This window comes from Mchenga conophoros, linkage group LG7, assembly GCF_057382185.1.
Source record: "Mchenga conophoros isolate Kocher_MC1m ecotype Shallow Benthic linkage group LG7, M_conophoros_male_GT1.1, whole genome shotgun sequence".
Classification (NCBI taxonomy): domain Eukaryota; kingdom Metazoa; phylum Chordata; class Actinopteri; order Cichliformes; family Cichlidae; genus Mchenga; species Mchenga conophoros.
Genome location: NC_140532.1, coordinates 57,909,186 through 57,934,798, shown reverse-complemented (window position 1 = coordinate 57,934,798; position 25,613 = coordinate 57,909,186). Strand labels below are relative to the sequence as shown.

The window sequence follows — 25,613 nt, the reverse complement described above, 5'->3', positions numbered from 1 at the left end:
TAGGAGTGAGCGAGCGAAAGAAAGAAAGGGTGAAAGTGAGTTTTCACAGGTGAGAGACTTGTGAAGTTTACCGTGTTTGGAGTCTCAAGTGTGTTGTCTTGTGTAGTTAGTGTGTAGTGTAGTTGTTGTTTTGTACTTACTTACTGTACATGATGTTATTAGTAGAGCAGGGCGATATGACCAAAAATATTTATCACGATATACATTTGAAAATTTGCGATAACGATATAACTGACAATATAATTGACACTAGACAAAATACTTTACAGGTCCACAACTTTGATTTTTCTTTCCACTAACAATGTATTTTCACTTAAACAATCAGCTGTTTATTATGTGGATTAAAGCTATATAAAAATTTAACAGTGCAAATGCAAATTCCTTGCTGACAGTTTAACCAAAGGGCATTTCCAGTGGAAATTGGCCGACATATCCTCAGCATAACCATGTATACAGTGGGGCAAAAAAGTATTTAGTCAGCCACCGATTGTGCAAGTTCCCCCACCTAAAATGATGACAGAGGTCAGTAATTTGCACCAGAGGTACACTTCAACTGTGAGAGACAGAATGTGAAAAAAAAAAAAAATCCATGAATTCACATGGTAGGATTTGTAAAGAATTTATTCGTAAATTAGGGTGGAAAATAAGTATTTGGTCACCTCAAACAAGGAAAATCTCTGGCTCTCACAGACCTGTAACGTCTTCTGTAAGAAGCTTTTCTGTCCCCCACTCGTTACCTGTATGAATGGCACCTGTTTGAACTCATCATCTGTATAAAAGACACCTGTCCACAGCCTCAAACAGTCAGACTCCAAACTCCGCCATGGCCAAGACCAAAGAGCTTTCGAAGGACACCAGGAAAAGTATTGTAGACCTGCACCAGACTGGGAAGAGTGAATCTACAATAGGCAAGCAGCTTGGTGTGAAAAAATCAACTGTGGGAGCAATCATCAGAAAATGGAAGACATACAAGACCACTGATAATCTCCCTCGATCTGGGGCTCCACGCAAGATCTCATCCCGTGGGGTCAAAATGATCATGAGAACGGTGAGCAAAGATCCCAGAACCACACGGGGGGACCTGGTGAATGACCTGCAGAGAGCTGGGACCAAAGTAACAAAGGTCACCATCAGTAACACACTACAACGGCAGGGAATCAAATCCCGCAGTGCCAGACGTGTTCCGCTGCTGAAGCCAGTGCATGTCCAGGCCCGTCTGAAGTTTGCCAGAGAGCACATGGATGATACAGCAGAGGATTGGGAGAATGTCATGTGGTCAGATGAAACCAAAGTAGAACTTTTTGGTATAAACTCAACTCGTCGTGTTTGGAGGAAGAAGAATACTGAGTTGCATCCCAAGAACACCATACCTACTGTGAAGCATGGGGGTGGAAACATCATGCTATGGGGCTGTTTTTCTGCCAAGGGGACAGGACGACTGATCCGTGTTAAGGACAGAATGAATGGGGCCATGTATCGTGAGATTTTGAGCCAAAACCTCCTTCCATCAGTGAGAACTTTGAAGATGAGACGAGGCTGGGTCTTCCAACATGACAATGATCCAAAACACACCGCCCAGGCAACAAAGGAGTGGCTCCGTAAGAAGCATTTGAAAGTCCTGGAGTGGCCTAGCCAGTCTCCAGACCTCAACCCCATAGAAAATCTGTGGCGGGAGTTGAAAGTCCGTGTTGCTCGGCAACAGCCCCAAAACATCACTGCTCTCGAGAAGATCTGCATGGAGGAATGGGCCAAAATACCAGCTACTGTGTGTGCAAACCTGGTAAAGACCTATAGTAAACGTTTGACCTCTGTTATTGCCAACAAAGGTTATGGTACAAAGTATTGAGTTGTATTTTTGTTATTGACCAAATACTTATTTTCCACCCTAATTTACAAATAAATTCTTTACAAATCCTACCATGTGGATTCATGGATTTTTTTTTTCACATTCTGTCTCTCACAGTTGAAGTGTACCTCTGGTGCAAATTACTGACCTCTGTCATCATTTTAAGTGGGGGAACTTGCACAATCGGTGGCTGACTAAATACTTTTTTGCCCCACTGTAATATCCACAAAACTTAAAATGAGATTATACACACACAGTACGGTAATATTATGTTGAAGCGCAGTACGTATCACTCTGCGAGGCTCCTGCCTACAATAGCCGTAATGCTCTGACAATCCATCAAGCAGTGCGGCTTCGTAGCTTAGCAAAGTCGTACTAAAACATTTGACAGATTTTCAAGCGCCGTGTTCCACATAAAATCGTTTGGAGGTCAGTAAACACAACTGGAATTCATACATAAGGCACACGGGATTATAAGGGGCACTGTTGATTTTCAGAAAAATCAAAGGATTGATTTTAAGTGTGCCGTATTTTTCAAAAAACACGGTAATAACGACGGCCCGCTAGCATGCGCTACCAAAAATAGTGTTTTGTTGTGTATCTGACGGACGAAAGCTAAACCAGTTCCACAGCACTGAAGTTGCAGCATTTTTACAAACCAATTCTGGTTCATCCGTTTCATTCAACGATCCACTTTCGCCCTTCTCATTTTTCCGCCATGTACGTATGAAAACAAAGGCACTGCGCATGCGCATTTCACCCATATTCTATCGCGATATTTAATTTTCTTATCGTTGCCCAACTTTATACCGGTATTACCGTGAACGGTATGATATGGCCCAGCCCTAGTTATTAGCACGAACACTTTAAAGGTGATCATTTAGGAATGTCCCTGCAGGTTTTAGATCTCACCTTGGGTCAACATACCTGAATCACATGATTAGTTCGTTACCAGGCCTCTGGAGAACTTCAGGACATGTTGAGGAGCTAATTTAGCCATTTAAATCAGCTGTGTTGGTTCGAGGACACATCTAAAACCTGCAGGGACACCGGCCCTTGTGGACTGAGATTGCCCACCCCTGATCTAAGAAAACCTTTTCCTTTTGCAGTATTTTTCTGTGGTGCGTTTTTCTATGTTATAACAAAAGGGGAACAAAGGTGTTTAAGTTCACCTAGGATGATCTGTTTTAATTTTCACATGGTCTTACTGAGGTGATGTGAATTGAAGGGGGGGGGGAGGTAAAATGCAATGGAAAAACTTGAAAATGGACCTTGAAAGTGCTTAAAAAGTGCTTGAATTTGACCCTGAAAAAGGTGTACAAACCCTGCCTGAAGTACTTAAAAAAAAAAAAAAAAAAAAAAAAAAAAAAGTATGCAGCCATTGTACACCTTTGAACTCACATGTATACAATAGTTATCCATATCTGCTTAACTATTATTTTCAGATGTCACATTAAGCCATCTACAAATCCAAAGCAAACATACATCATATCATAGTTTGTATTAAATAAATTGAGTAAAATAAATGTAATTAAAATAAATTAAAACACACTATTGATCACTTTCTATCGCAAGGTAATTGTCTCCTAATAGTTGCCTATTAGGAGACAATCGTTCACTACAAAGGTCTCTTGCTTCTTTAGCAAGTGAGAATAAGTAGTAAAAGTGGTGGAGCTTTTATGGGGAATATAACTAAAAATACAAACTCCACAAATAAAACATACCATAAACTCATAGCTTTCAAACAAAGAAGCAAAAAAAAAAAAAAACAATACGTAAGACCAAAAAAATTACTGTAAAAGATTCAAAACAAATCATGCAAAACCAAAAATACACCCTATCCTTCCCCAGGATGACACAAATACAGAGCTTCTCTCCTGTTCCTTGAATTTAAGACTGTGCATTCTGTGAAACCATCCTGGCAACTAATGCACAGTTGTGTAGTTTGCAGTGCATTTCTATAGGTGGGCTATACAAAAATACAGTTAAGGTTGACAAGGAACTCATCATAGACTGTATTTAGTTTGGATAGTTTTTCTTGAATAGTACTGATATATTCTTGTGGGATGTTCCTGGGATCCAATGTTCATAAAGACTATCAAAGTGAAGCAGAAGCAGAGTTAAAAAAAAAAGAAAGAAAGCATTCCCCTTTAGTATTAGTCTGCAGGTTCTTTCCCCTCTACGAGACAGCTCAGACCGTGTTGCTCCTTGTGCAAACTCATCTATGTCCCATGGTTCAGGTGCTTGTTTTATGTTAAATACTTTAGACTGTGTCTGAGGTTTTCTCTTATAAACAGTGTAGTTAATAACTTTGCCCTTAAACACACAGAAAAAAGGCTAAACCACAATAGGTGCACATCTTTCATTCAACATTTTAAGTAATTAAAAGGATTTTAAAAACTTGAACGTGGCTTACAATCAGTTATGGTTGACAAGGACCTTTATAATAGCATAGAAAAATACCTTTGAATACAAATGTTCATGTTCCTTCAAATATCAGCTTACTAAAGTGTACACAAGTTCTTTAGCATACTTTTCTTCAATGACTAATGAATGAGAAACATAACGCAAATAGGAATAAATAAAAAATTTCCACCTACCTTAATATGAGTGTTGTTGTTATTAGGATATACAGAGTCCCTTGTAGTTTTTTCGGTCTTTGTGTCACTCTTGAGAGGAAAAACTTCAGTGTCTGTCTTATGGATGTCTTCATAACATACTGTTAAACTTGTGTATCTTAATGCTGAACAGTGTCTTATGTATGACTGCCATCTTGATGAGTTTTCTGGCACAAGCAGGTTAGGGAGATTTCCGGTAGGTCAGAGTTTCAATATCACTCACCGGTGTTGTGTATTTCCTTTACACTTACTGATGGATTTATTCTCTTGCTGGCTCTTCAAAATGCAACACATTGCACAAATCTTTTAGTGCAATGTCTCAAAGCTAAAACAATCAAAGCAATGCCCAGTTTGAGAGAAAGTTGCCTTCCTGGGACATACAGTCCCGATCAAGACCACTTGAAAAACGGTTTCCAATGCGTCACATTGGTGTGCCGTGAGAAAGGATCAGGCGCCCCAGAATGATGCAGCACTTAATAGCAATAGATTAATATTTGAAAAGAAAAAGTAGTCAGTCTGACCTGGGTCCTGGTTGGGGACCACTGGTCTAAGTCATAAAAAGGTCATCATGCAGTATTCTATCATTAAAAGCTTATACTGACTACTAAGTACAATTTTCCATTGACAGGTATGGATGGCAGAGGAAGTTTTTTCCCACTTACCTCATGGAAATGCTTGCATCAGGCATGCCAAAATGAATTTTTGAAGCGATTAACAATAATGGTCGAGCTAGTCATTACTGAGTTCATGTTTGGAACTTTGAATTATGTTTTGGGGGGTTTATGGGTTGTTTTTGGAGTGTGGTCCTAAACTTTTGATCAGCTGTAATACAGCCTGTTTCAGTTCAAGCGTTGTTTTCAATAAATTGCATGCTCAAAAAATGTTTTGTCTGACTCCAATTTCTTGGTGCTGCATGTCGAAGCTTTACTTGGAACTTTGTTAGGATCCAGCCACGCAAAATATGACTTTTTCCATTTTTCAAGTTGTTTTAAACTTTTGATTGGGATTGTATAATCTCTGCCACTGGTTAGAGAAGCTGGAAGTGGAAGACTCCCAGGTGGTGCTTCGACCTAGGGAAAAACCAGCAAAGTGTAAACGCACTCTCCCAGAGATCCTGTCATACTTCATGTCCCTGCCTGGTTCCAGATCCACTTCAGCAGCAGCTGGTCCCACCATAAAGGCATGCAGTACAACCTAGTGGACTGCCGTACCATTGTAAGGGGTATTGATGGTAGGACCCTCCACCCTCTAGTGTGTACGGTGGGGTCTGAGAAAACAGAACTCAGGGACCTGCAATCTGAAATCTACTGACATTCAGTGGTGACCATTTTAAACACTGTAACGTTATCTGTAATAGCTGCATTAGTTATCTCAGAATCAGAATCACTGATTTAGGTTCAGTGAGTCATCTTTCTAATAAGTCTGACTTTAATTACTAAATTGAATGCTGTAAAATTGGTTATTAATGACAGCTTTGATTGGCAGTTCCTGTCATGGAGAGTGATGGTCTAACAGAGCTCCTGAGCCATCGTAGGTGGATGCAGTGCCTAGCCTTGGTGGATCAATTCTGGATCCACTACATTTGAAATTAACTACCTTCACTCCACACATGGCACAAATGGCAACAGGAAAGGGATGAGTTGTTAGCGGTCTGCGTCCGTGAGACTAAACCACACAGCATACAGTATTTTACAGTAAATCCCTCACTCACATTATGGATGTGTAACTTGGATTCTTGTTCAATAAATGAGTGAACGACAGATACCTGAGTGGCAGTGGATTTTGTGGATAGGTTCTCTGTTCTTATTAGACAACCCTGTTGAGATTGTAGATGCATAAAGTCAGCACATTATCATCTTCATCATTCATAGTTCAGGAGGTCAAGTCTGTCTCTCTTAAAGTGACATCCTCCATTACAAAGAGACCTGTGTATATCTGTTTAACAACTGTGCAGAGTAGAATTCCTGGGATCAGTCAGCATTTAATTTTCATAGTCATGGCTGTTTAAAAGTAAATGTGTGTCTATTTTATATTTATATGCAGCTGCCAAACATAAGTACCTCCATGCGTTTTTCTCTGTCATCCTGCAGGTTATAATGATGCAGCACCAGAATTGAACCAGGACCGGAAAACTGCCCAATCATCTCATCTTTGGAGCTCTTCATTTTTAAAAAACACAACTAAATTCAAAGTTTATACTAGATAATAGCTTACTATATAAAGCTGTGTCTTTTTTTTAACAACAAGTTCACATGTTAGCTCTCAGCACAACTGTGGATAGAAAAAAAACAGAAAACTCAGGACAGGGAAGGATCAGCTTTATTTAAGTTTTGAGGGACATTTGATAGTTTTTGATGATGATTTTCTCTATGTGATTACATGAGCTTTCCCCAGATTCAGACCTCAGGACCAACCAGTGATAGACAAAAATCATTCTATACTCTCGGATGAATACACTTAATTGTTGTAATGACAGAGTAAATTTGTGTTAACTCCTAAATTAACAGATGAAAAAGGCAAAACTATATTATATGCTGTCAGTGAAAGTTGTAGCTGTTTTACTGAAAATATTAAAGACAAAACATGAAAACTGAATATATTAATGTAACTGCTGTCACTACATATATTCTTATCTTTACTCAGTTTCATCCTACTCTTTTCATTCTGAAGCATCAACAATAAATGAGTTTGGTGTTTAGGAAAACTCTGACATGCTTAGACCTGTATGTATTTTGAATGCAAACACTGAATATAGTGTGGGGGACTTTTACAGAAAGGGAAGCAAACATACACAGACAAAAACATCTTCCACTATTTAGCAATTTGAGATTTACAGTATCGGATAAAAAAAACAAAACATTTGTGCTGCTTTGCATCTTTCTGCAAAATCTGTAAAATTATTTCTATAGTTAAATAAATACTACTAAATTGTTGGTAATTTAGTAGATATTTTCAAGATAAATGTCCATATGGACTGACACACATTCATGTTCCTCAGTCCATTGTTTTAAAATGGCGACTCTACTCTTGGATTTCCATCGAGGATGGCATTCTGTTTTTTGCAGCACTCATGCATGTGCCTAACTAATAGAGAACATAATCAGAGTTGATTGAACAAACTGTGATTAGCCTCTCTGAAAACGGAGTTAATTGTTAAAGTCAAAGTCTGTTTAACATAATTTTAGTAATTTAGTACATATTTTTAATGTAGACTTTTTCCATTTATACATATATTTATACACACACACACACAAAAGCGGAACATTAATCAATATTGGACACAATATCACAGGAAGTCATCTCCAAAAAATACCATTAATGGTATTAATTCTGTCTGAGTAAGTGGAAAGGGTCACAGTAGTGTCAGTGTTCAGTGTTGCAGTGACCCGACCTTTCTAGATGTTTCCATCTTGTTTAAGCCCCGACACATCCAGAAGACTATGGACTGTGGATTGTCCTTCTAGCCCTGGTATGAGTGGGGGAGGGAAGTTAATAGTTTTATTGGTAGTCTTGGGGCTTTCTGTCACACTTGATCATTATACAAAAAGAAGTGCCAGTTTTGGAATCAATATCCCCATTTTATCCAGTGAAACATAATACTATATACCAAGATACATGTTGAAATCTAGGCCAAGAAATACATAACACCATATTTAAGGCTAGAAATGCCTAAGAACAGTATCTATCTATCTATCTATCTATCTATCTATCTATCTATCTATCTATCTATCTATCTATCTATCTATCTATCTCTCTTTTTCTCTCTCTCTCTATCTCTCTCTCAAATTTATCATGTTATTATTTGTGCAGACCTGATGCTTGAGATGAGTAGGATACAACAGCTTTATCCCCTTAGGTGGATCATGTGGCTGCTTTCTCTGCATAAAAAAAGGAAAAAGCCAACACACCCTTTTGGACCAGCATAATGAATGGGGAGTGGTGCTAGAGGGTGTGGCTACAGCAGTTTGCCTGTCTCTGATTTGCTGACATATGCTCTAATTGGATCAAGTAGGAACTTGCTTAGGTTGATGCTTTGTACAGGGATTGGGAGCAGCCTGCATTGCACACTACCAGACAGGAAGAGAGGCAGTGAGGGAGGAGGCCAGAGTCTGCACAGCTCACCACTTGAAAATAAAGGATTGAGAGAGGAGGGGTGAGAGAAGAAAAGGGGAGTATCCAGTTCTGCCCTTCTGTGCTGCTGCAGCCCCCCTCCCACTCTGTGTAATTTCCTTTTTTCCTCTTTCCCCTTACTCATCTGTTTCAGTGGCTGCACTGAGAGGAAGGACACCTGCCGCTCCCTGATGATTCAGCTTTTCAGCTGTTTGGAGCTCCCAAGACTAGACAGCATGTCCCTCCTGCCACTGCAGTGCTTGGCTGGCCTGTCCTCTGCACTACATTTGCCTCAGCTAGAGCTGGCCCATCACGTCGATACTACCTTTTCTTCCCAAGTATTCAGGTGAGTGAGTACAACTGTTTCACTGCTGCTCACTAGTAGACCGCACATTTTAAAAAATCTTTTCCGTATTTTTTGTTTCTGCCTGCAGGAAATTTGACAGTTGTTTTCCTTGTGAAAAAAAAGCATGAATAAGGAATTCCTATTTCTAATGCATAGACTGTCTACGTATCCCCTGGATTGTTAGCAAGGTTCCACTCTTTGAAGGGCATCACCTTTCTCTGAAACCCAGCTCTCCCTCTGTGTCTACACAATGGAAAAGATACTAAAAGACATTGGTGGAAAAATGTCATTGTGTGATGATCTGAGTTAATAGCTAAGGTGGTAAGAAACACTTCTTCAAGCAGTGTGAAAGGATGACCGAGGGAATGGAGGAAGTCTCTGCAGGGCCAGCTCCCCCTTTTGGATCAGTCTCCCCCACTGGCTCTACTGTTGATACTAGGCAAGTCCCAGAAGAGAAACCAGAGGAGACAGAGGCAGCTGGTGAGAGTGGGGAGGAGGCTATAGAGGGAACTGCAGAAGGAGGTGGTGCTGGTAACGATGGGGAGCATGTGGGGGCTTTTGGAATTGTGACCTTGCCAGAGGCCTGCTGCGTGTGCATAGAGATGGAACAGATTAACAATTGCCTGCACTCTGAGAAAATCTGCATCCTCCCCATACTGGCCTGTCTGCTTAGCTTAGCCCTCTGCACAGCTGGACTCAAATGGGTCTTTGTGGATAAGATATTTGAGTATGAACCACCATCACATTTAGATCCTAAGCCTATTGGACAAGACCCAATTATTATACCAGTTGAACCCACATTGGGAATAACAGTCTCGTTTCCTCATGCAACTCCTTCAAATAACTCCCTAACCACCACCTTCACCCTTACCCCAGAGCATCCTGAAGTTTCAGTAGAAGATAAATCTACACAACAGCCGCATGTGTCTCAGTCTTCACGAGTGATTGAGCCTGCTGTCACACTGAAATATAACGCTGAACACTATACCACCCCAAAGCAGACTCCCCAACGAAAGTCAACACAGAAATCACACAGCCATCATCAAACTATCTGTAAGTACCCAATACTTGTTTATATAAAAATCTGTAAGTGGGTTTTTCTTTAAGTTACTTACATATTTTTATGAGCCTAAATTAGATATACTGTAGGTTACAATGGCTAGACATTACATGCTAACACAAAATTATGATTTTCATCATTGCAAAAGATAAAACAGGTTGATATAATAAGATTCAAATAACTTTTTTTCTCTTGTATCATTCATTTTGTAGTGTTCTTTTTTTCTGTACAAGAATGTTCTGTACCTGAAAACAGATGTGTTGTGACTTGCACACAGTGCCATGAGTAAGCCCCTGAACTATTTCTACACAAACTGTGTAAGTGTGTACCTTGAACCTTCAGTTTAAATCTACTTTACCCATACACTAATTGTGCGATTTCTGGGAGTCATCCTCTTTTACCCACTTTAGAGTTTAAGTGGCCCTTTATATTATAATGAAATGACTTAAGTAATTAAAGTCAATCAGTGTTTTCTTTAAAATGTTTTTCCTGTTTGCAAAAAAAACGTGAGAAATGTGAAAGATCTCTGAAGTGTGTGGATGCACATTTCGAGATATACTGAAAAGTGCATATCAATAAATGATGCATGACATAAACTGAAAACCCAGGCTGTGGCACAGCCAGACTTCCTGTTTTCTGCCTATGCTACATTTCAAGGTCAGAGCCTTCTTGAAGCTAACTGATGTCCCCACTATCCCTGAGGCACAGGGGAAAATACACCAATCCATTTATGCTCTCTTTCTGCCTGGGCCTCTCAACTAGGCTGTTTTGTTTGTAGTCACATCACTCTGTGTTGTATTGTGGTGAGGTAGTGGTGGTAGGTCAGGGGTTGGTTTGTAGACAGTGCTTTACTTAAGAATGCTTGAATACCAGCAGTGACAGAAGGTTAATGTTTAAAAATTACCTCTGTTAATTTTCTTTCTGAGTGTCCCAAGTGAGATTCTGATGCTGAAATGTATAAATGTCTTGTTTTGGCCTGTAGAATGTTATCTGATTTCTGGCAAAGCTGGTGTCTCTCGGTGATAGCACTGCTGCTCCTCCCCTATCACTCATCTCAAAGTTGCAGCCCTGTTGTAAATTTAGGAAGCAAGTGCAGCTTTATTCCAAAGACTGTCTGTACTTTCTAAACGTTTCACTTTGAAGTTTGACATTATGAGATGCATTGTAACTGTCTTACGCTTCCCTTTTCTATGTTTTTTTTTTTTTTTTTTAAAACACCTCTTCTCCAGTATTTTAAAATTGATAACAGTTCATCCATCCATTTCTTAACCAGTTATCCAGGTAAGGATTATGAAGAGTCCAGACCCTTTCTTAGATGTCAGAGGATGACCTGCACACCTAGGACATGTTCCCAGTCTATTGCAGGGTCAAAATGGAGACAAACAAACATTCATACAACTATGGTTAATTTAGAATCACTCCTCCCCTTGCTCTAAGAGCTCTGTAACACCAACATTTCTCATCAGTGGGATAATAAAGGTTTATTCTATTCTATTCTATTCTATTCTAACCTAACCTGCATATCTTTGGATTGTGAGAGGAAGCCAGAGTACCTGGAGAGGCATAGGAAGAACTCCACACATGTAGGCCATTGAGTTTGAACCCAGTATTTAATTGCTGTGTGGCAACAGTGCAACACACTACAGCACTGTGTTGCAGTCCTAAAAATCTTGGATATATGTATTTAACCAGATGCTTAATCTGTATGGTTTTACCTTGGCCTCCTCTAAAACTGTGAAGAATCTTCTAGAGTCTGGAGTCAGTTTTGACCAGGATATGGCTTTCAATGACTGCTTTCTTACATTTGTGCAATACCTCTAAAGATAGAAACATCCTGTCTCAGATCAATGCTGAAAAAGTAGTTCATGCATTTTTCACTTCTAGGCTGGACTATTTTAATTCATTAACAGGTTGTCCTTAAAAATCCTTCTTTCCTTCTAGTTCTGATGGGAACTAGAAGGAACGATCATTTACCCACCCCCTCATGTCTTCTTATATGTTTTAGTTATACAGCACCAAAACATAACAACAGTTGTCTCAGAGTGCTTTATACTGTAAATTGAAAACCCTTCAATAATCAAGAGAAAACCCCAATGAGAAAGTGCTTGGAAAAATGGAGGAAAAATGGAGGGAGATGCAGCCATCAGCTGTGATAGAAAAGGAAGAGCACAGAGGAAGACAGGCAAAAGAAAGACATTGGAAGAGAGCCAGATTTTAAAGTTAACTAATGATTAAATGCAACGTATTGTAGAAATACATAAAAAGTCAAAAGAGGTGAGTGAAGAAGAAACACACAGTACATCATGCTCCCAGCAGCTGAGGCCTAGTAGAATCAAGATAATATCAAAGAGGATAAAAACCTATAGCAGGGGAGTTTATAACCTTTAAAAAGCTGATGAGTTACATTTCTAAGATACTGATGTTGTGGAATTATGACCACGACCTTTTAGGATGACTTATATTGTCAAACAACATTTTTGACAATTATCTTCACGCATGATAGGTGGAATGGCTCTCGGCAAATGATTGCTGATTTTAATCCACTAATAGCTTTTACACACTATTGCTACAATTCATTTCATTAGCACAACTTAAAGCATATTGCAATGAAATGTAATCCATCCCTTCACAATGGCTGTGGATAAAAGTCTAAAAATATTTTGGGAGCTTTTGATATTTTAATGGCAAGCTACCGCTAATAATTATGTGAATAACTGCATGTAAAATGTGTTCAACATTTTTTCAACTCTTCTTCTCACAAACTTAGAAGATTTCAAAATCTTCTAAGTTTGCAAAATGCCATTTCCTCTCCATGATTTGGGTTACCTGCTTTGACAAAAAGTTATTGCCACTTCTATCTTGTGATAGGAATGCTCTTTATGCCTGAAAATTATTTGAAATATTGGTCAAACATTTCATGAGAGAAATGTTTGACCAATATTTGACAGATTATTGGCCAAGAAGTAATTTATTGCATGTATTATATATGCAACATGCATATGTTTAACAAAATATAATTATGACAGTTTACACGTGTTAATCATTAGCCCACTTGCATGGATACTCTTAGCTGTTCATTGGGTAATAGGAAAGTGGGGAGAAGGTTACCTGTAGGGTAGGGTTAAAATGGTGTTCTAGTCATGGCATAGGTCTGGCGCAGAAGTATAATTCATATTTAAGGCCGAGGATGCATGTGTTGTTTTCATGAAATGCTAATTATAGGTGTCTCTCCCCAGCTACCATCAGCACTTCCACTACAGCAAAGACCTCAAGTCACGTAACCCGCTGCAGTGACAGTCAGAGGAACTACTGTGTTAATGGAGGCGAGTGCTTTACCCTTGAAATCATCCCGGGCAGTACAAAGTTTCTCTGCAGGTATGCCATGAACTGTAGGTTAAGCTCACTGAATACTGCTACTGCTGGCATTTGTAATGCCAGAACAAAATAATTTTTGTACTTTATCCTGCTTAACTAACTAAATCCAACCTATATTGTCTGAAAAGTAGACATGATGATTTCTGATGAAAACATTAGAAATATAATGGAACTTTATCATACAACCCCAGGTCTGAAAAAGCTGGGATGTCAGTAAAAATAGAATGCAATGATATGCAAATCCCATATACTCATATTTTATTCTCAGTAGAACACAGAAAAAATCAATTCAATTTAATGACAATGGTGTGCTTGGTTCTTTCTTCTTTATGAAAGAATAAATTTACGTTGAAACCAAGCACACCATTGTTTTTCTTGTGACATTACCAATAAGTTTGATGTGTCACATGACTCTCTTGTTGTATCCAAGATGGCCGACTTCTAAATGGCAAACATGGCCACCACCCATCTTGAGGAGTTTGCCCCCTCACATATACTAATGTGCCACAAACAGGACTTCAATATCACCAACCATTCCCATGTTATTACGGTTTATCCATATAAATGGCCAACCCTGTAGATTGACCAACCTGTGTACCACTGGTTGACTACAAGAAAGCAGATGACTCAATGCCTATGCATGGATCCTGGAATGCCTAGAACTATACAGGATCATCAGGACCCTAAGAGCATTCATCAGGAATTCAATGGGGATGTGGTGAACAGCATTAGAGGACAATTTCAAGCCAAACACACAAGTCACCATCAAGTGCGGGATCTACCAAGGAGATGCCCTGTCCTCACTGCTGTTCTGTATAGGCCCGAACCCCCATAGTGCTATCATTGACAAGACTGGCTATGGGTACCGAATACGTAATAGAACAATTGTCAGCCACCTCCTCTACATGGATGATATCATGCTGTATTCCAGGAGTGAATGAGGCATTGATTCATCGATCCATACCACCAGGAACAAGCAACAACATAGCAACATAGCAACAACATCAGAATGTCATTTGGACTGGAGAAGTTTAGCCAGATGGTAACAAAGAGAGCAAAAGTACTACCAGAAGGGAAATTTGCTGACAATGTAGACTAGGAGAAGAACCATCATGGATAGACAGGGCCCTCCAGGGTATGTACCACCAGCAGATGGTAGAATTGACTAACAGCCAGAAATCCTACCACTGGCTGGGTAAAGCTGAAAAAACAGCACAGATGCAGTAATCATGGCAGAACAGAAACAAGTTCTGAAACAATCAGGCACATAACAACAGGGTTCAAAATGCTAGCCAGCGAGACATACATAGAACGCCATAACCAAGTGGCTGGCATGCGGTGTATCTGTGCTAAGTTATGGCCTGGAAGTCTTGAGGTCAAAATGTGATACGCCATTTGACAATGATTGAGCTAAGATAAGATACTGTGGGGCTTTCAGATAGCCTGTCCAGGGGCCTATCCTTCCATGACAGTGAGGGGAATGATTTGCCCATTTGCCCATTACTTAAAAAAAGTCACTGAGGTAGCTGAACAACTCCTTAGTGGCTGGGTCACTGAGGTGGATGAGGATCACCCTAAGTTCCTAAAGACCATGAGTGTTATAGGGCTTTTTTGGTATGCCTCCCATCCAGGTTGGGAACTCCCACTATGTTTATTATGTTGTAATTGTAACATTATATCTAGATTTTTTTTTTTAAACAAAAAAAGCATTATATGATAAAGTTCTATCTTGGAAAATAGTATGTTTTGTGACTGTGTGTCATTGAGTGTTTGCGTCCTGTGGATAACAGTAGGTGCTGTTTTTGTCTTGTCCTTTCTATCCATTAACTAGGTGCTTGGCTGGATTCACTGGGCACCGATGTGAACAAGCAGTTCTTAAGAATGTCTCAGACCCAAAACGTATGTGAATACAACTGTATTTAGTCCCACATGTCATTGCTGGTGTTTCACTCTTAGCATATTTTCTCCAGGAAATAGTGGAGAAATTCATGTTGCCTTCTATGCACAGATATAAACTTGGTGAGCATGCTGAACTTATTTCTCCAAGTTCAAGTAGACTCTATGTAGAACATGGTCTAAAGGCTTAAGCATACTCTCTTCTGCAGTGAATTTGCATGTAATTCACATCTCACCACACCTCATCCATCCTGTTTAGACCAGTGATCTCCACTTCAGTATGAAGTGGTGTTTCTTTGCATTCAGCCACATTGCCAGATCATCAGAAAACAAAACATTGATTATGTTCTTGTACAATTTGGGTTCTGTAGTGCAAAGCAATTTCAGATTCTCCAAATCTTTATCTTATGCTAATATCATCTATCATACTATCAGTCACAAAAGTGGTTATCAGCCTGATAACTCAACCGAGGGTTTCACCAGTTTAGCTACAAGCTTTTACAAGGTTTAATATTAAAATAAAGTAATTAAACACACAATACATCTAAATATACCTGTGTAACTATGGAATTCAAAGCATCGGAGTATGAGAGTGTATGATAAGAAAATCAATAGACAGTATATAGGCCTATATTATTAAAACAGCTAAATTATGTGCGTGTATTTTAATTGCTTTTAGTAGTCAGCATTATATAAAACGTTGTATAAATAAACTATTTATTCAAAGCTAGAAAGGAAAGCTGAAAATAAGTGGCCAGTTATTAAACTCAATAATCTCTATTATTACAATACAGGGAGATCTGGCTATAGTCAAAATTGTGGATTTAGTTAAACAAATGCGTAAATCAAGATATACCCATGATGTACAAGTCTAACTCAAGCCCTATTCTTTTATTTGCAACTCAGAAAGTGTTAAATTGTGTCAGCACATTAAAGAAATATAAAAAGGAAAATATAAATATATTTATGAAATATAAAAGGAAAATCCAAACTGGTAATTGGGTTTAGATGTAGAAATGATATGAACAATAATAACAATATTAGATGCAATAGTTTAGGATTATACCACTATATTACAGCTTATTGAAAAGCTTTAAAATTATCTGAAAATGCATAAGAGCAGATGAAAGTTGCCCCTAACCTACAGTGCTACAGTCCTATTGATTTCTTTTCTTTCTTTTTTTGATATTTTCTTTTTTTTGATATTTGCTGATATGTGACAGATCATCAAAGTAAATTTAATATCAGCCAAAGATTACCTGAGTAAATGCAAAGTGCAGTTATTAAATGATTTAATTTAAGAGAAAAAGCTATTTAAACCTACATGGGCTTATGTAAAAAAGATAGCTATTCTTTAAACCTATAAGCTGTTTGTGCCATACTTGGAAGCAAGAATTACAATCAAGCATTTGCAATAACTGACAATGTCTTTCAGATCACTGGAATTTTGGCCCACTTTTCTTTGCAAAATTCAGCTACACTGGAAGGTTTTGAAGCATGTATGGCCTGTTTAATGTCATACCAAACCATCTCAGATGGATTTAACCTTTGACTAGGCCACTACAAAGCCTTGACTTTGTTTTTTATTTTTATTTTTTGTTTGTGTTGTATTTTGATCCATGATTCCATAAATTGGGGTACTTAATCCAGACCTTGAAGCAGGCCTTGCCCATCATACTACCACCACCATGTTTGACTGTTGGTATGATGTTTTTTTTATGAAACGTGTTTAATTTATTCCAATTGTAATAATAATAATGATAATGGATTGCATTTATATAGCGTGTAATGGAATGCAAACCTTCCCAAGAGTTAAACTTTTGTCCCATTTATCCACAGAATATTTTCCCCAAAGTCTTGGGGTTCATTGAGGTATTTTTGGGGGGAAATGTGAGACAATTCTTTTTGATCAACTGTGGTTTTCTCAGGATGCCAATTTTTATCTAGTATCTTTCATATTGTTGAATCATATCAGTCTTGCAAGTGAGGCTTGCGGTTCTTAATCCAGTTAATCATAGTTAATTCAAGATTTAACATTAAGTAACTGTGTTACATAAAGCCAGGTAGGTGGATAACTATTATGTATAAAAAATAAAATGATTGTTTCTAATCTGCATTTTGTAACTTGTACTCGGGACATCTTTGTGTATTAAACATATTAAAAACGTTTTTGAAATGTGTAAGCGTGAAAAAATTTCAAAATAGTAGTAGTAGTAATAATAATAATAATAATAATAATAATAATAATAATAATAATAATATTGATCAACAGCACTGCATATTTCACTGCATATTTATCTTGAGCAGGTTAGCAGGTCGCTGTAAATTTTCAAGTCTAAACGTAGTGTTGGAAAATAAATGTCACATACAAGAGAGCAGAGGGATTACCTGTTGCAGTACTGAATGACCAAGAGTAATGGAGCCATTACTGGGGTCTTTAATTCTATTTTGTCTGAAATTTATGCAACTGGGGTTATCCTAATTGTCTTATTACATACATGCAAATTTCAGTCTGTTGCAAAGAGAGTAGTTAAATTAGGTTAACTGTAATCACTAAATTAGAATTGATCATCTGTCATTTATGATTTATGCAATATACAACGTAGTCTGAAAGGGTAATTTTAAATAAAGACTCAATAGGTAGACATGCTGGTTTAGATATCCATAACACCAGTGATGACTGTGGGTTTTGCATATGACATAAACTAACACCCTCTTTCTCTTCTTCTTTATTTCTCATGTTTCCTACTCAGGTGTCCAGTTGAATTTACTGGTGATCGCTGCCAAAACTATGTAATGGCCAGCTTTTACAGTATGTCTATTTCCTCTCATCTTCTTGGCTTGCAACTTGACTAACAGTTAACCTCTTTATTTCTTCTTATATTTTTCATTAATGCAGTGTTTCTCCATTTAAGTGTTTTCTTTAAAGCTGTATTTATATTTATTTAGTATGTATATTTATATACATTCAGAAATTGAGTGTTTCAATCCATACAACCACTTTTCTTAAATACAGCCTTTTACATGCTCACAAAAATGAAATGGTGGATTATCATACTTGAATATTAGAACATATTTAACTGAGTCTAAAAGGCGATGCAACAATACAATACTCAACAATACTCAAATGGCTCAAAGCATACTAAGAAAAAAAAACCCCTGCTCTGTTACAGTACGAATACCAGCCTGGACTGTCAACACATGGAGGGTTGGATCCATGACACTGACACCAAAATGTCAAAACGTTCAGCAGAAATTTACATTCTGATGAACAAATCTCTGCTCTGTGGACACATTTGGTGTACTCAAACATATTCTCCATAGTCAATCCACTTTATGGTTGGTAAATGGCCTGTATTTATATAGTGCCTTACTAGTCCCTAAGGACCCCAAAGCGCTTTACATATCCAGTCATCCACCCATTCACACACACATTCACACACTGGTGATGGCAGCTACATTGTAGCCACAGCCACCCTGGGGCGCACTGACGAGGCGAGGCTGCCGGACACTGGCGCCACCGGGCCCTCTGACCACCACCAGTAGGCAACGGGTGAAGTGTCTTGCCCAAGGACACAACGACCGAGACTGCCCAAGCCGGGGCTCAAACCGGCAACCTTCCGATTACAAGGCGCATTATGGGTAGTGCATTCTGTGATAGTTTTCCAATTCAGGTCTACTGTACAGAGTGATTGCCTTATATAGCGTTTTGAGTGCTCTGGGAGAATAGAAAAAGTTATATACTGTAAGAGTCATTCCATTTACTATTTAACATTTAACTGTCTTGGTCACTGTAACTGTTAGTTACTGAAGCTTTTTGTTTGGTGTTTTCGTCCACAGAACTGCTGCAAACTTGTTTCTTACTTTTATATTACATTGTCTTTTATGCCACAATGATCAAAAGGCACAACTTTTATATTAAGGTAAATTTTCAGTTTCTGGTTTCACTTTTCATCATGTAAGTCTGATAATGGAACAAGCAGATGCTTTAGTGTGCTAACTTCTATTGCAAATCTTTATCCAAATTGAAAATAAGACAGTCAACATTTATACAGTATCAGCATTTGAAAGATGAATTCACACATCATTTATCATACATTTGCATTAGAAATATTAGTACAGTGAAAATAGGATATACCCACAAAACAGGAATTTTACATTTTAAAGGGTATAACCTTTAAACAACTGCAATGAATTAAACAATATTTTACCAAAATAGCATAGAAGAAAAGCCAGAAAAACCACAAGGAGTGTGTTCATGGGGATTTTTGACAATTTTTCCAGAAGTGCATTTGTGAAGTCAGACACTGATGTCTCAACTCTGATTAATCCAAAAGGTGTTCTGTGTGCGCTGGTGCACAGTCATGTTCGAACAGAAATATTGATATACAGGGTGGGCCATTTATATGGATGCACAGTAATAACATGGGAATGGTTGGTGATATTAAAGTCCTGTTTGTGGCACATTAATATATGTGAGGAGGCAAAATCCTCAAGATGGGTGGTGACCATGGTTGCCATTTAGAAGTCGGCCATCTTGGATACAACTTTTGTTTTTTTAATAGGAAGAGGGCCATGTGACACATCAAACTTATTGGTAATGTTACAAGAAAAACAATGGTGTGCTTGGTTTCAAAGTAACTTTATTCTTGCATGAGTTATTTACAAGTTTCTGACCACTTATAAAATGTGTTCAATGTGCTGCCCATTGTGTTGGATTGTCAATGCAACCCTCTTCTCCCACTCTTCACACACTGATAGCTACACCACAGGAGAAATGCCAGCACAGGCAACCAGTATCCGTAGTTTCAGGTGCTGCAAATCTCGTATCTTCACACCTTAGACAATTGCCTTCAGATGACCCCAAAGATAAAAGTCTAAGGTGGTCAGATCGGGAGACTTTGGGGGCCGTTCAACTGGCCCACGACGACCAATCCACTTTCCAGGAAACTGTTCATCTAGGAATGCTCGGACCTGGCACCCATAATGTGGTGGTGCACCATCTTGCTGGAAAAACTCAGGGAACGTGCCAGCTTCAGTGCATAAAGAGGGAAACACATCATCATGTAGCAATTTCAAATATCCAGTGGCCTTGAGGTTACCATTGATGAAGAATGGACCCATTATCGTTGTACCCCACATACCACACCAAACCATCACTTTTGTTGTTCCAAGAGTCTTGGAGGGATCCATCCAATGTGGGTTAGTGTCAGTGTTCTGTTTGTTAACTTCACCATTCACATAAAAGTTTGCCTCATCACTGAACAAAATCTTCTGCGTGAACCGAGGGTCCTGTTCCAATTTCTTTTTTTGACCATCCATCCATCCATCCATCCATTCGCTTCCGCTTATCCTTTTCAGGGTCGCGGGGGGCGCTGGAGCCTATCCCAGCTGTCATAGGGCGAAAGGCCTATGACAAAAGTTGTATCCAAAAGTTGTATCCAAGATGGCTGACTTCTAAATGGCCACCATGGTCACCACCCATCTTGAGGATTTTGCCCCCTCACATATACTAATGTGCCACAAACAGGACTTTAATATCACCAACCATTCCCATGTTATTACGGTGTATCCATATAAATGGCCCACCCTGTACACTCTGGGTTCCTTCCACTGGAACTAAGGGGCTATTACATTCAGTTCTTTTTAATTCTTTTGGCGGAAAAGAAAGACTGGACCCAGGGTGGTCAAAACTCAATAAATGATCTTTAATTTACATTTACATTTCATACATTTCCTGTTTTTCAGTCTGGCTGAGCACTTAGTTTGTGAGTCAAAAGTGGCTTTGCTTTACAAGCCTTTATTACTAAAATACATAAAACAATATAATCAGAAAATAAGCACTAAGAATATATGTTTATTCCTTAACAGGGCCAAGCCCAGCTCCTGAAAAACAACCCCACACCATACTCCTCCTTCCACCAAACTTCACACTTAGCAGAGTGCAGTTAGACAAGTACCTTTCTAAGCTCCTTAGACTACCATGATCTGGATGACTGAGAACCTACACAGACACTTACATGAGTACCAACTGCCGCAACTGCCAAAACCAGACACCTAAGCCTTCATCACTACATCTAATGGTTTGCATTGCACTTGGTGATGTAAGGCTTGCATATAACTTCCCAGCCATGGAAACCTATTCCATGAAGCTCTATACGTCACTGTTCTCAAGCTATTCTGAAGGCCACATGAATTATGGAGGTCTATAGTGATTAACCCTGCAGAAAGTTGACAACCTCTATCATTTTGCGCCTCCTCTGACTGTGGAATATTTAGTAGGGAGTAAATTTCACGCCTGGACTTGCTTTTGCACAGGTTGTATAATATCACTGTGTCATGCTGGAATTCACTGAGCTCCTGAAAACAACCCATTATTTAACAAATGTTTGTAGAAGCAGCCTGCATGTCTAGGTGCTTGATTTTATATATCTGAAGTTTTTTATCACAGAAGTTATTGGAACATCTGAATTCAATTATTTGAATTGGTGCGTTAAAACTTCTGGTAACATAGTGAACTTCATATATGGGCCATAAATACATGTGGTTATTATTAGGGGTTCCCCAGTTGAGTGAGTAACACACGCCAGTGTTATTTTGTCCAGCAGAACATACACTGTGTGGTTAACAGTAATTTTATTTAGAAGTGCAGTTTTGGCCACACACTGCCAGCTGTCTCATACCCAGAGATAACCTTTTCTACTCTGCTCTGCACTCAGTGGCTGTCCAGTCCCAGCTTCAGCTCTTCCTTCCAGGTCCTGGCGCTCTACTGGAATAGGGGAGGCATGACTAGATGATAGTTGCCAGTGTCCCCCGGCACTGTCCTCTGAACCCACTTCACCACCCCACTCCTGCAGCCAAGCCTCAGACCACACCCCACTACATGCTGATTGAGGCCACTATAATAACATTGTAATAACCATTGATACTAAAATCTATTAGATAAATGATGTACATTTTTATTATGCCTTTTAAATTCTGAACTAATATAGTTGGCTGAAGTTTTTCTAAGTAACAGACCAGTGCATTTATTCTTAGCTTGCTCTGAATTTAAAGTGCAGAGATGTCTACAAACCAAAGTGCTTTGAGTGCTCAGATAGAGGAGAAAAGCACTACATAAGCATGATGCCATCTGATTTTGTTCCTGCTGGAAGAACAGGAAGAGTATTATGTGAAATATATAAAAAATTCTAACTTACTAATTTTGGTTTATCAGTACATCAAAAAAGGCTTGTGTCTTAAACGCAAGGTAAAGTTTGAACTTAGTGCTTATCTTTTGGTGTAACTGCCTTGGAAATGATAGGGCCCATGTCTCAGTAAGCAATCATCTCAAATTCAAATCTGGGTATGTGTGGAACTGGAAAAAGGTGATAGGCAGTTCTGAATTTCATCCTTTTTTGGTAATCTTTGGGCTGATGATCTTTAACCACTTCTCATTTGATTAACTTTGAGTATTCTGATATTGTCTGTTTTTGACATTCATTGGTGTAAGCTCATTTTTCTTTAGCTGGTATAGATATTCTTATATGTGATCAAGGCTTTAACCAGGTATGAGGTCCCCATTAGTTAAGTTAAAACATTAAAGTATTAAAACATGTGGCTAAATATACAGGATTTAATACACTGTCAACTGATCACCACTTGGTGGTGAGTTGGATCAGGTTGCCGGGGAGGACACTGGACAGAGCTGGCGCGCCTAAACGTATAGTGAGGGTGTACTGGAAATGCCTAGGAGAGGCCTTGGTCCACGAGTTCTTCAACACACACCTCCGGCAGAGCTTCAACAGCATTCCAAGGGAGACTGGGGACACTGAGTCCGAATGGATAATGTTCAGCATCTCCACTGCCAAAGCCGCTGCACTGAGCTGCGGCTGCAAGGTGGCCGGTGCCTGTCGTGGTGGTAACCCCTGAACCAAATGGTGGACACCAGAGATGAGGGGAGCCATCAAGCTGAAGAAGATGTCCTATCGGGCTTGGTTAGCCTGTGGGACTTCAGAGTCAACTGATAGGTACCAACAGGCCAAGCGGAACGCAGCACAGGGAGTGGCTGGAGCAAAAACTCAAAAAGACTTTTGGACTGCCTCAAAGAGATTCTGGCAAACCGTTACGTTACTCAGGAGGGGAAAGTGGTGTGCTACCGGCACTGTGTATAGTGCGGGTGGAGCACTGCTGACTTGTTGGGTGGCAGAAGGAATACTTAGAGGACCTCCTTAATCCCACTGGCATGTCTTCCGTGGAGGAAGCAGAGACTGGGGACAAACTGGATAACCCGCCAATCTCTGGGGGCGAGGTCACTGAGGCAGTTAAACAACTCCTTGGTGTCATAGCCACTGGGGTGGATGAGGTCCGCCCTGAGATCCTGAAGGCTCTGGATGTTGTAGGACTATCTGGGTTGACACGCCTCTACACTGTTGAGTGGAGATCAGGGGCAGTACCCCTGGATTGGCAGACCGGGATGGTGATTCCCATCTTTAAGAAAGGGGACCGGAGGGTGTGTTCCAACTGTAGGGAAATCCCACTTCTCAGCCTCCCTGCCAAGGTCTATGCCAGGGTGCTGGAAAGGAGAGTCCATCCGTTAGTCAAACCTTGGACACAGGAGGAACAATGCGGTTTTTGTCCTGGTCGTGCAACACTGGATCAGCACTTTATCCTCTCAAGGATACTTGAGGGTGCATGGGAGTTTGCCCAACCAGCTTAGTGTGGCCTCGGGGTGTCCTGTAGGAGGTGCTCCAGGAGTATGGGGTGTCTGGCCTACTGTTACGGGCCATTCGATCCTTGTACAACCATTGCAAGAGCTTGGTCCGCATAGCCGGCAATAAGTCGGACTTGTTCCTTGTGGGTGATGGGCTCTGCCAAGACTGCCCTTTGTTGCCGATTCTGTTTGTAATTTTTATGGACCGAATTTCTGGATGTAGCCAAGTGGCGGAAGGCTTTCACCTGGGTGGTCTCAGATTCTCATCTTTGCTTTTTGTGGATGATGTGGTTCTTTTGGCTTCATCAGGTGATGGCCTTGAGCGTGCTTTGGAATGGTTCGCAGCCAAGTGTGAAGCGGTGGGAATGAGAATCAGCAGAGGTCTGGGCTTCTCTTCTTGGGTTGCTGGACAGTGTTCTGGCACCTTTAGTTTCTGAGTATTTAAATCTGATTGGCAAGTTGAATGCTGAATTTGTTCATTTTTTATGTTCTACATCCTGGTGACTCCAGTGACAGCATGGAAATACTTGCTCAGTAATAAGAACATAATGCCTGCTTAGACTATGATGTGATGCATTTATGGTGGAGATTTAAAGTTGTAGTTGCAGGTCTTAAGTATCTAGGTAGCTCATTCCAAGTCTTTTCAAATGCATTTTTTTAAACAGGTCAAAGGTTCAACATAAATGTTATCATTAGATGGTGAGCGAAGGGGTCTGTGCAGATGTCTGCATGCCTGTTTCTTGTAATAACATGGACTACTCAGTCCATATATATACAAGTATACAGACAAATCAATACTTCCTTCATGGTTCTTCATGTTGCAAGGTAAAAAAGAAAAGAAAAAAAAGATTATAAATAAAAACCAAGCAATTCCAAAATCTCCTGTGAGGAAGGACACTTCTTGGTGGCACAAGGGGGGAACTCCCTTTGAACAGACAAAAATCTTTGTCAAAACAAATAGAGAGTGCAGCCATCCACAGTGAGCAGTGTGGCTGAGCTGAAAGTGAAGCAAGAAACACAGAAAGATGGCAAAAATGATGGGGGGAAAAGCACTGTTAAATACATCTATTATTGTAGAAATAAGGTTATTTGTAGAATAAGTTATTAGTAGAAAGATTGAATACAATAACTTTTAGGTCTTCAAATCTGTGTTGGAGTGTATTATGTATTGGTGTTATGTGTTATTCCTCAAGGAGATTAAAATGCAAAAGGTGTTTTGAGTGAAATTCACAAGTATTTAACTGTTTTGTCCTCACTAGATGTGGGCGTGATTTAGCTTATCTCTCCTTTCTCTTTTCTTTTTGTAAAACTAAATAAACACAAAACAGATAATTACCTTCTCATTCACTGAGCATACATAATGTACTAATTGAAACTTGGTTTTCATGACAACCAGCAAAAACATCAATCTTAAGGTTGCCTAAATTAAACATAAACACCTTCAGTTAACTAGCATTATTGATCATAGCAAGTTAGCAAACACATGCTAATATACAGTCGCTAGCGCACAAGTAGCTTTACAAATGAGTAATGACCACACAGCTGAAATAGTAACTCAGTATACTCAAATTACACATGCATCACAAATCAGATAGTTGAGGTTATAGTATGTAATGGAAACTTAAAGGCATGCGTGGGCAAAGGTTTCACCTCCACTGAGCACTTGTAGC

General features: G+C 39.4%; 1 protein-coding gene across 6 annotated transcripts in view; it reads left to right on the top strand.

Annotated features, from left to right (window-relative positions):
* The window catches only part of nrg1 (neuregulin 1), a 79,766-nt gene that overhangs the window by 10,901 nt on the left and 43,252 nt on the right, over positions 1 to 25,613 (top strand). For 3 of the 6 annotated variants that reach the window (XM_085280410.1, XM_085280415.1, XM_085280412.1), the window contains 4 exons: positions 6,555 to 8,920; positions 9,009 to 9,973; positions 13,217 to 13,355; positions 15,187 to 15,254. In XM_085280410.1, coding sequence (XP_085136536.1) covers positions 9,274 to 9,973; positions 13,217 to 13,355; positions 15,187 to 15,254 — 907 coding nt within the window. In that variant the 5' untranslated portion in view covers positions 6,555 to 8,920; positions 9,009 to 9,273. Of the gene's footprint in view, positions 1 to 6,554; positions 8,921 to 9,008; positions 9,974 to 13,216; positions 13,356 to 15,186; positions 15,255 to 18,004; positions 18,064 to 25,613 lie in introns of those variants that run through there. The other 3 variants (XM_085280414.1, XM_085280413.1, XM_085280411.1) reach the window with 2 other exon arrangements.